Source organism: Globicephala melas, chromosome 19 (assembly GCF_963455315.2).
Source record: "Globicephala melas chromosome 19, mGloMel1.2, whole genome shotgun sequence".
NCBI lineage: Eukaryota > Metazoa > Chordata > Mammalia > Artiodactyla > Delphinidae > Globicephala > Globicephala melas.
This window is the reverse complement of record NC_083332.1, coordinates 58,684,998-58,696,778: the sequence shown is the minus strand read 5'-3', so window position 1 is coordinate 58,696,778 and position 11,781 is coordinate 58,684,998. Positions and strand designations below refer to the sequence as shown.

Genomic DNA, 11,781 nt, shown 5'->3' with positions numbered 1-11,781 from the left:
CTTGACAGAATATGTAACTTAGCAATTTAATGATTATGTAGAGACCCTCGAACGACATTTGAGGGAAAATTTCCTCATCTAAATGCACAAGATGTGTTCTAACACTTGGAAGCAGGCTGGTGTACCAACGACGGCACTGTATGTCCGGGCTCCTGTTACAGATCCCTGAGAGAGGCCTTGTTCTGGACAGGGCGTTCACTGACTCACGGGGACACTTTAGCCAACATCGCTTATGGAGGCTGCATACTCAAGACAGATAAGCCACTTGTACAGATCGGACCTGACCTGGCTCACGGATCACAGTGCAGAACTCAACGCCGGGCTTCAGAACAGGCTCCTTAGTCCACGTGTGGCTGGTTTACTGCTGGTGTGGGTTGCATCCCCCAAAGTTAATTTAGCGTTCGAAGTCCACATGTTCCATAAGAATTGTACATTATTTTAATGAGAGGCTAATGATGACTTCTAAGTAGCTAAGCAAATCAGAGTAGGGTTACAGGAGGGCAGGCGGGCCAAGGGGGCAACGTTAGAACTGCACGTTTTTATAATTTTTATACAAATATATATTTATTGAAGTATGTTGATTTACAATGTTGTGTTTCAGGTGTACAGCACAGTGATTCCGTTATATATGTGTATATATTCCTTTTCGGATAATTTTCCCTTTAGGTTATTACACAATACTGAGTATAGTTCCCTATGCTATACAGTACTGTAATTTTAAAATTAAGCTCCGAACCTGCAGCGGCACATGGCTACAATTAGGAACAGCGGACGGTAAGAGGAACAGCTTCGGGGAGAGGCTTGGAGCACATAAGCCCACTGCTCTGGGGACCCCAGCACACTACTGCGAGTGGCCTGCACAGGGCCTTCCGGCACCAGGGTGCCACGGGCACAGGAGCTGCCGGGAGCGGCCTGACGTGTATGACGGCTCTCCTCTTCATCTCTTCCATCTCGAAAGGCTTCCTTTCCGCATCTGGAGGTGGCATCTGAGGCACAGGTAGGATGCTCGGTAGCAGGCAATGACAAGGATGCTCAGCCCTGACCCACGTCCGTCCCCTCCTTGAACTCAGCAATGCAGGGGACAAAACAACGGAGAGAGAGCTTACCTCCTCTTTTCTGCTCTTTGAAGATTTAAAAAAATTCCTTTATCCGAATCACTAGAGTTAATAACTTTGCAAATAGTAAACAAGAATCATCTGAGGGCTTGGGTAAGCTTTCAGGAACACGTCAGGCTTCCCCAAGGGCTTATTTTAATTCCAGCAGCCCAGTCCTGCCCACTTGAACTCCGGTTACTGGAAAAGGCATTTGCCGTCAAAGAAACACCACACACGCAGCTTTAAACCAACTGTGTGATTTTTATTGATGGGCGACAACTTTATACTCCTAGCTATCACTAACTGTGTACAATTAGAGACGCGGCATCGTAGAAGAGCAGACAGCAGAATTAGACAGCAGACGCAGGGAATTATCAATCTTCATCATTTTGCCCATTTTTCATTATGTGTACACAGAAGCATGAATGCAATTTGAAATCTTTTAATGGCAATAAAGTTACAATCACCCATCTATGTGACTGACATCTTAACTCCAAATATTTGATCTGCAATGTGTACGTAAGCAGCTTCTCATCGCACGATTATTAAAATGTATTTTTCCTATTAGGAACCAGCAACTCATTTTATGTGTTTGTTTATCTTTTGAAGTAAGAACTATTTCTTCTCTGATAACTGGCTCATTTTTATCATTTATCAAAAACTAAAGGGTGAGGGAAGAAAGTGTGATGGATTAAAAAATTTATTTTTTTAAGGAAAGATAAAATTCATTTTCACAAATTTACAAGTGTTGTTGCTGGTGCAGGATTTATTCTACTATGCAGTTAGACTGGGAATCAAATGCAAGTTCCCCTTCTTACTCAGGAATTGGCATTATTTCGGAAATGTGGATTTTGTGTTTTTGCTTAAATCAGGTGACAGTCTGTCTCGACCAGATGACTTTGATTTGGAAGCTAGAAGTCAACATGAACTATGTTGTGCACAAACCCCAGGCGTCTCCTTTCATTCTAGCCCATTTCTGCAACAGGAAGAAAGAGTTTCTCTCTAAAGAGCCACTAAAGAGAGGAGGGGAGTCGGTGAGAGCCGGTGCTCTACAAGCAGCGTCGGGCACACACAGCGGCGGCTACAGCAGGTCCACGCGGCGGTAATACAGGAGGTAGGCTGTGCGCTCGGCAGCGGGCTTCACCACCTGGTACTGGTTAATCACCTTGACCGTCTGGTCGTCGATGCGCAGCCAGCCATTGAGACCGATCTGGAAGACGTCCGTGGTGTAGTGGCCGCCCGTGGCGCTGCTGCCGTGGTGGTAGACCACTGCAAGAGAGGGCCCGGGCGCCCGTGAGAGCGGCTCCGCACACCAGCGCCTAAGGTGCCCGCCTGCCCCCGCCACAGACCTGCCTGTCCCACGAAAGGCCTGGCACCAAGGCAGGTGGGACAGAGAAGTGGGGTTATACAAAGCAATGCTGTTTCAACTCAAAACCGTTCAACAATTTACAATACGAAGTCATACATCTACATCTTAATAACATATTTAAAATGCTCAATACCTCACAAACTATGAAAGAAATGTCAACTAATGGGGTCGTCCCATCTGTCAGCCCTGTAGGCAGGCTCGTCAGCCGCCTTAAGACTTGATACAGGAGACAGTCCCCTAGGAAGGAGGACACAGAGACGCTCCCTGCAGAGCCATCAGCCAATGTCCCTCTGGGAACGCACACCGAGGCCCAAACATCAGGCCCTGATCCAGCCAATTCCACTTCTAGACTGTTCCAACAGAGTATCTGAATCTTGGACAAAGTGAAAACATGGAAAAGCCTACATTCACACTCGAAGGAATGCTGAGTGCATTACATTACAAGAAGGTGAATTTTTTCGTTGACCTGATTAGAAGTTTTTGGCGGTGTAAGAATATGCTTACATTACATGAGAAAAACAAGAATCTGAGGTTTTCTGTGGACTGCCACCCGTGACAAGGGCAGCGCCGCCCCAGGAGGGCCGCCAGCGCAGTTAGCTGGGCTGACTGGGCAGCTGAGTCACCCTGCAGACACTGGTCATTGCTCTTTTCTTCTTTTAAAAAAAATTTCCGATTTTTCTACTACCATGTTTTAACAGAAAAAATTACCTGCCATGTACTTGTTCATTAAAATTGTGTAATTCAAACAGGAAGCCTTAGTCAGAGGTGTAAAACAAATATAACTGTCGGAAGATGCTGAAAAGGTATTAAAGACAGTGGAAGGGCACATCCTCCCCCTTCTATGCAGAGAAGGGGCTGGGAGGTGGCCGGGCCAGCAGCAGACCTGACCCTGTGTGAGGGAAACAGCCTCCAGTGACATTCCGGGGAGGGGGGCTGCAGTGTGGCCAGGGTGAGCTGTGCGTTGCCGTGAGTGGCATGAAGGACAGTCACTTGGAGAGAGGGGCGCAATCTGGTACGAAATTTCAGCAATAAATAGGCTGAACGTCAGCGCGCTCCCCACTTGTAGGGACATCCAAATCCACCCAGAGCCGGGCTCTGCGCAGAGGCCATTCTGCTGGGGCTCAGAGAACACTGAGGCCCTGGCCCGCCGGGGACGAACGCGACTGGTCGCTGAGGGACAGCAAGACTGTTGGGCCATCAAGTGGGAAACCAGCAACGGAACCAGCAGCAGCTCACGGCTGCATCGAGTCCTGCAGGTCACAGAGATGGACAGGCTGCCGCAGGGCAAGGGGAGCCCCGACACCAGCATGTCCCTCTGACCCCAAATCCAGCTGTGGGGCGTCTGTCCTGGATTTTCACCTCTAAGACCTACCAGACTTGGTTTTGGTTTTTTAAAGTGACCAGTTCAGTAGGATTTAAAGGACCTGTGGGTTTAACTGATTTGCGTTTCCTCTACGACACTTCATTTTAAATATTCAGAAGAGAAGCGCTCTACCCGTATGCAGGTTTCTCAAGCAGCAGACCTGTACCTAACATGGTGATGTGTCACAGACGCCCGGCAAGCCCACGTCACAGAAGCAGAGCTGAGAATGAGTTTTCCAAAAGCTCACGCGCTATATTAACTGATTTTCTTTGTCCCGCAATCAAAACCATTTTTAAAAGCACCTCTTTACTCACAGTTTACAGAAAACTGCAACCAATCCGGTGACCGTATTTCTGAGATTAGAAGGCTCAGATTCAGGGGTGCAGGCGAGAGCGACTCCAGAAGAAGCCCCGGGCCGGGGCGGGCGGGAGTGGTAGGGGTGCACTCACACCAGGGCCCCCTGACCAGGAGACAAGACTTGCTAACCCTGCCCTTGATCATCACCTTGCCCTGACAGGGACCCCAGGGAGGCTGCAGGGAGACTCGGAGAAACACGTCATCACCCTGGGACCTCAGTGCCAAACCCCAGGGAGCCAGGCTGGACCCTGGGGGCCCTCTGGTCTCAGAGGAAGACCACAGAGAGGCCTCCGAGCTGCCAGCCCAAGGCAGGTCAGGGGGAGGGTGGCTACACGCCGGGAGTGTGTTGCCCACCAGGTCCCAGCAGGCTGGGGTAAGGCCGTGATCAGCCACCTCCGGGGAGAAGAGCGAGTCGGAGGGAGCAGGTCCTGGTGGGAAGAAAGGGCCAACCGGGCCCAACATCTTCTAACCTGGCACCCGACCCACCCAACGACCAGGGCCCAATCCAACATCCCAAGAGCTCAGGGGTGGACCGAGGGCAGGAGTGTGAAGCTCTGCTCTGCCACTTAAGGGCACAGAGCGGCCAATGTTCCTCCACGAGTCTCAGTTTGTCCTTTTACAAAATGGGGATAGCGCCACATACCTCCCAGGACATAAGGACTAAATGAGATAGTACATAAAAAGTATCCAGTGAAAAGGCTCAATGAACGTGTGAGGGCTAACAAACAGCAGTCACTACAGACAGGCTCCGCAAAGGCAACACAAGAGGAGCGGTGGGAGAGCAGTTGGAAAACTCTAAGACAAACGGCCAGGGGCGCAAACACAACTGCTGCGACCAGCAACTCTTCAAAGACACAGAAGGCCTCAAAGGCGCAAAAGACTCGGGCTGTGAAAGAGAAAGGAGGAGGGAAGGACAGGAGGCGGAGAACGTGGATGGGCTCTGCGGGGAGCCCGGGGGGGGGGGGGCAGGAGGTCATGGGCGGCTAAGGAGCCCGCGCTCCCCTAGCCTGGCTGTGGCCACGCCTCAGCACCCACTCCTACAGGCACCACGACCGCGGCAGGGAGGGTTCCCAGCCTGGCAACCCCACACCTCTGGCTCCAAGACAGAGACAGTCGTGTTAGACGACGTCTCACGTTGGGCTGAGCTTTTAGAGCCAAGAGAATAGTCTGTCAAATTCCAAACACACCAAATTTTAGGTAAAACGCACATTTTCAAATGATTTCCGGACTTATAAAGTCCACAGGGATACCAATAATCTATTCTCTACGTTAAGTGGCATTACAGCAAAATTGTGCCAGGGTATAAACCTTTTCATCGTTGCTTTCACCGGAAAATGTCGTACAAATTGACTTACCTGCAAATAGCCTATAGGTTCTGTGGCATTTAAAATTCTTATTTTTAACCCCTGGAGAGAGCAGTTCTGAAAAACAAAATATCAAAAGCTTTAATCTATAAAAGCGCTGACACACAGAGCTCCCAGAAAGGGGCAGACAGCAGCCTCCAATCAACTAACCCACCCAGTGGACCAGGGAGACCAAACACAACTCCATCCCCTCATTTGCATAAAAACTGAGCAGCGAGGAAGACCAGCTGCAGGGTAGTAACGGAGGTCACCAGAGCCCACCCATCACAGGACAGGGGCATATACTGAGCCTCTAGCCCATGCTAGAAACCCCTTACAAGCAGACGTTCTAAAAAATGGGGAAGAAAAAAACAAAAGCAAAGCTGCCCTGGAAAGCCTAAGGTTTAAAATGTTTTACACGTGAGTCAGACCACAAAACTCCAATCAACAGTAAGATGATTTTCGGCTGGCGTTTCTTCCCCTTTCCGGTCCTCAAACGGACCATGAACTGGCATAGGAGGCAAACCTATCAGCCGAAGGTGGCAACTCGTGAGAACAGGGCTGAGAGCCAGAGTCCGAATCTTAGGGGGAAGGAAATGCAACGTGCCTGGGTGCAGGTGAAGCGATGGTGATCCCAGGCCCACTGCCCGGCAGGTCCCAGTGCCGGGCAGCGTGGGGAGGGAGGAGGGAGGAGGACGGCAGTTTGCTCCTCCAGGAGACCAGGGAAGACGGCCCATGTGCTCTTTTCTGCTCTCCAGGCCCCCAGACACTTTGAGCATCGCCTCTAGCTCTTTACGCTCCTGATCGAACTTCACTGTTGCACAGAACATTTCTCACAAATTCTGAAGCTTTCCTGGAAAGTTTTCCTTCAAGCTCACTTTTAGCAAGACAACCAGGTGCTTTCACCACGATGTGCCCAAGCTGCCGAGCCCCGGAGACCCGGCGGAGACCCGGGGCTGGGGCTGCAGCTCTAAGGCCGGGGTCCCTGCCGCCGGAGGGCAGGGGAAGCCCCGGGGCCCGCAGGAAACACGCCCCACCCGCTAAAAAGCCCCGTTAGGCAGGCTGCTCCACACAGCTGTTAACGCCTAGTATGAGGAAGGGTATTTCCTACCACTGACCCATAAACTTTTTATATTTAGTATTTTTCTCACCTAGTAATACTTTCATATGGTTTATTTTTGCCTTTATTTTTAAAAGGCCATTTTAGTGAGAAATTTTAACCTAAAGGTCTATTAACAGTCAAGAAATTTAAAACAAAAAAGTCATGAAAGAGCTTCTGAATGCTGACATGACACAGAAAGTGCTGAGGCATCAAGAAGCTGGCTGCTTCCAGGACTGTCATCACAGACGCTCCTGCCTTACAGTCGTTACCTTTACTAATTTCCAAGTCCACAGGATATTCAATGTTCTTGATAAGCTTCTGACATCCACCTGTCTTCTCGTAAACAAACCGTTTCAGGTGCAGCACGAGGACAGGAGGGAGCTTTTCCAGAGTCACCCTTCGACTGATCTCCACCTGAGACACACAAGCACACAGGTAACGCCATCTTACTCCGAGCGGCAGACGCCACCCCACCTCTCGCTCCAAGACTCAAATGCTCCGGGGCAATGCTTCTCAAAGCTTCCTGAGTCACAGGGTCTCTGGAGAATCGAATGGGATCTTTTGAGAGGTACTGACCTTCCTCTTAGAAAAGTGCATATATCCCTACAGACACAACTGCAGGGGGTCCCAAAGGTCCCCAAGCCAAGTTAAGAACCTTTGTCCGAGGGCATTAAATTGGCATAAACATTTAGAAGCTAACTTAGTAATACCTTGAATTACGTATGTATTAACTTATTTTTTTAATAACTCTCACAGTACTGATAGAGCTGAAGCCAATGTGTTTCTTGAATTAGACGCTCTAGATAACTCCAAGGCTATTTAGTGTAACCATTGGTTTTATAACAGTTCCGCTTTTATCAATTCAAAATGCCCCTTATGACCTTCCACGGTCTACTGAACGCTGCTTTTTATTAAAATGCATCTTCACAAGCAAACTTAACCCCTTTATGTACTGTTTGTTCTCTGTATCTGCAAATGTGTTGATGCTTCCGGTATTTAGACGGAGAATACTTTCGGTAGAAGTACTTGTCCACGTAACAATCCGAAAGACAGCGGCATATAATAAACACCCAGAAAGCTTTCGGAGGACTACACGCGTATCTGGCTGAAGGTACCTGAAGCGAGCCTAGCGGTCACCGCCACCTGGTTTATTAGTATTAGGGCTGAAGACCCTTTCAGGCCCGTCTTCCCACCCAGACTGAGGTCCCAGGCATGGAAATGGCCCGATCACCTCGACATTCCCATTGAGTCTCTGCAGTCCAGTGTCTCACATCCAACAAGAATTGTGAATGAAAAAAAGCATGACTCCAGTTCCACAGTCAAAACCAGCGATGACGATGTAAGACTCCAGCTTCCTCACTTATAAAATGATAGTCAGACTAAAGTACCTCTGGGATGGTTTCTCAGTGCTAGTGACGCGCGATTCTGTTCGTTAAGGGGCTAATCTCAAATCCTTAACTGAGTGTTCCGCGTTTCCAGAGAAACTGAGCCACACTTTCTAACACCCAACAAACCCAGACCTTTTTATTTAGCTAGTATTTTGTATAATCATATTTTCCCACAATCTTCCTGTGTTCCCACAGAAAAACAACTTTTGACCTAAAAACCTAATAAAATTCAAGTGGGTACTTTGAAAAGTAAATTAAAAAATCACATTCCAGAAAATGTGTTACTTGCTCTTCACAGACACGCTGTACAAGCTCATTCCTCAGACACCTGCTTCCACAGCCACGGAGCGAAAACGGCCAGCAGCCTTCTCTGCCGTCTTCAAGGCTCCACCGAGATGCCACTTCTTCCGTGACTCCTTCCTGCAAACCTGCCACCTAGAATCCATCACCTTTTCCTCACCCTCCTCTGACCCCGGGCCAACAACCACAGCCACCGCTACCTCAGTCATCGCGCCCCACCCACCTCTGCCCAAACAGCAGTTTAACTGCAGCAGGGGCAAACGAGGAGAACAAACATATCCTCAGAGGGCTGTCCTGGGAGCGCAGGGACAGGGTGCCCCCCTCCCCAGCAGGATCAGTGGCTCCAGTGGGGAGGGGCCAGGATGGCGAGTCCACCTCTGGAGTCATGGCTGCCCCAGATGAGCAGGTGGACAGTCCCACAGCCAGTACGTGACCCGGCCTCCCGAGAACAAGTACCCACTCTCTCTCTCCCGTTAAGTTCCACCATTTCTCTAAGGAAAAGCTGCCGGGATTCTCTTCCGGCTCCTACCACTTTTACTTTTTGAACAAAATTGTCCACGAGAAGCAATTAGAAAACACGGGGTAGAGCTAGGCCTAACTTCTGCAGATGCCCCGAGAGGTTGGCTTGACCAACCCACAGCAGACGGACAGAAGCTCTCCACACCCCGCCTCTGCTCCTCTTCACGTGGATGGAGCCCGAGCTGCAAGGCAAGGGCAGGGCCCTTGGCCCCACGAGGTGCTGGCAGGTTTCCTACGCTGGGCCGTGCTGGTTCTCCCTGTAGCCATCACACACGGCTACTGAAATCGGGCCTCACAGGAACACTCTGAAGTGTTCAAAAAGGCACCGCCCTAGCCAGTCTACATTCATCTCCCCAACACACCTCTACGAATGCACAGCCACGACCTAGGATACAAAACAGAGAAGGCACGCTCTACTGCGGATGAGAAGTCGGGCCTAACTGGCGCATCTGGACGGCCAGCAGCTAACAAGCCCTCAGAGAGCAGAGAATTATCGCCTCTCTCGACGGAGCCGACATGCTTCCTCTTGACTCCTGAACGCTGAAAGACTCAAGACTTTATCTTTTTCTCAGATCAAATCAAAGAGTAACAGGCACCAGAACAATTACTTTCTATTTCTCAATGTCCTTGAAGATCTGCAGTCAAATGCAAACCAGATTAGAACATCTTTTAGAACATCTTTTATCTCCTAACCATCTCATGAAATTGTGCTCTATGGTATCAGGAATGTGAACGAGCTATCGGCCTTTGTCAGAGGTGGTATTCACTCTATGGTGCCATGACTGGATGGCCAGCAAATGAAACGCAGCTCAGAATAAATAACCCCAAAGATCGTGACCTGTGTTTCATGACTTAGAGCCAAGGGAAGTTGGGAGGATCAACCATTTCATTCTCAGAATGTGGAAACTTTCAGTCCAAAAAAAAAAGGTAAGCAACCGATTTGAGAGGCAGAGCTGAAACCCACTTCTCCTCATTCCAGAGTCTGTGCTCTTTCGCCCACCCCAGAGGGCCTCTGGATAAAGGTCCAAGACCAACTGTGAACGTACCTCTTGTTTGGTTTTGGTGGTATAACCCTGGACAGACTCTCTTGCCACCAGGCTTTCCAACGCGTCCTGGACGGTGCGTACCTTGTCCGACTGGATGTCCAGCTGCAGCGTGAAGAACGGCTGCAGGGTGGCAGATTCTTTTGAACTCTGCTGGTAAACCACAGACCTGAAAGTGGAAAACACACCGCATCTAAGAGCTCGCCTTCCCACTCTCCCTGAGGTTATATACAGCAGGACAAGAGGAACAAACACTGCAAGCGAGATTATTCAGTATCACTGCCAGAAGACCAGAGAACAGAAATGCTAAAAACACACCGAAGAATTTTAAAATAATTCCACTCAATACCACCTCGAAAGAATTTCTAGCAACTCAATCCACCAGCTGAAAATTTTCCCAGCTTAATAGCTCTGGAAGAAGGCCTATTTCACCTTCCAAATGCCCCCCCTCCACTTTATTTAATGCACAGATTAGCAAAGGAGACAATCTTCCCAGAGTCAAAATGCTGACACTTTTTATCCTCTCAGGCGTCACAGCCTGTTGTAATAAAAAAGAGGAAACCCTGAGGTAAAAGGAATGATTTGGATAGCAATTCCCCTATGAAAACGACTTTACAAAGGAAGGGGAGCAGGGTGTGTGCGAAAGGAAAGTGGCCACCACCCTCAAGGAGGCGGCTGCCAGCTCAGCCTTGCTTCCTTAGTTGGGTGTTCACCTCACTTTTCTTTGTCCAAGTCTTTCTGAGTAAAAATTTGTGTTGGGCCCACGTCTCACGTAGCCTCAGCAAGGAGGTGTTCCAGGAGTTCAACGTGGGATTGTCTCTCTGCAGCCTGAGTGCCCCAGTTTATACACGAATAAAAGGGGTGGACAGGTAGTCAGACTGCTGCGAAGGGCAGGTGAGCGGCTCTCTTGCCAGCTTTCCGTCTCACACACTGCTTTCCCGACACACAGCACAGGAAGCACCTCCAGGCTCCCTGTGAGGAGGAAGCCTTGAGGCGGCGGCCGTTCCCTTGGTTCCAGAGAGGAATAGTGGGAAAATATGGGAACAGCAGTAATGGGCCTGGACTTTACCAAAAGGGTGGACAAGGTGGAGAAAAGTGCTGGTCTTTTGGGGGTAACTGGAAAAGCACCAAAAGAGCATGAATTTGGGCTTCCCTGGTGCCGCAGTGGATGAGAGTCCACCTGCCGATGCAGGGAACGCGGGTTCGCGCCCCGGTCCAGGAAGATCCCACATGCCGCGGAGCGGCTGGGCCCGTGAGCCATGGCCACTGAGCCTGTGCGTCCGGAGCCTGTGCTCCGCAATGGGAGAGGCCACAGCAGTGAGAGGCCCGCATACCTCAAAAACAAAACAAAACAAAACAAAAGAGCGTGAATTTTAGGAGAAAACCTTTCCGTTGGTCTGAATAAAGAATAATGCTTGGGAGTTCCCTGGTGGTCCAGTGATTAGGATTCCGTGCTTCCACTGCTAGGGGCCTGGGTTCGATCCCTGGTCGGGGAAATAAGATCCCGCAGGCCACACACCATTAAGAATCATGCTCAATGGTGCCTACTACACACACAAAAGCAGCTCCTAAGTTACAAGGAGTAGTTCTGTATCTTTGCTTTATAGTTAAAAAAAAAAATCAACACCCAATTTCAATGCAAAGGGCCTACAGAGGCTGAGGCTACAGGGCCATGAAGAGTCATCTGGGGCAAGCCAGAAATTTCTCCAAAGTGGATTCTGGTTTTTCCCACTGCTTATTCTCAAACACATCTGGGATCTTTGTGGCCTTGCAATCCGGCTGCTGTGCCATCCCACAAACACGGAGCCCTCGACACAGCCACTGGGCTGTGCCCTCGTTTCTCCCCCACCCTCAGTGAGCACCCCGAGGGGGACAACATCAGGCTGCTCGGCTAACAGAGTTA

At 49.7% G+C, this 11,781-nt stretch overlaps 1 protein-coding gene across 1 annotated transcript in view; it reads right to left on the bottom strand.

Moving 5' to 3' along the window:
• Positions 1–1,335: 1,335 nt before the first annotated feature.
• Positions 1,336–11,781, bottom strand: part of USP10 (ubiquitin specific peptidase 10) — a 69,423-nt gene continuing 58,977 nt past the window's right edge. Inside the window, exons 11-14 of the mRNA XM_030863164.3 lie at positions 9,882–10,047; positions 6,898–7,042; positions 5,539–5,604; positions 1,336–2,363 (exon numbers count right to left, since the gene is read on the bottom strand). Of these exons, the coding sequence (XP_030719024.3) occupies positions 2,176–2,363; positions 5,539–5,604; positions 6,898–7,042; positions 9,882–10,047 (565 nt within the window). The 3' untranslated portion in view covers positions 1,336–2,175. The remainder of the gene's footprint in view (positions 2,364–5,538; positions 5,605–6,897; positions 7,043–9,881; positions 10,048–11,781) is intronic.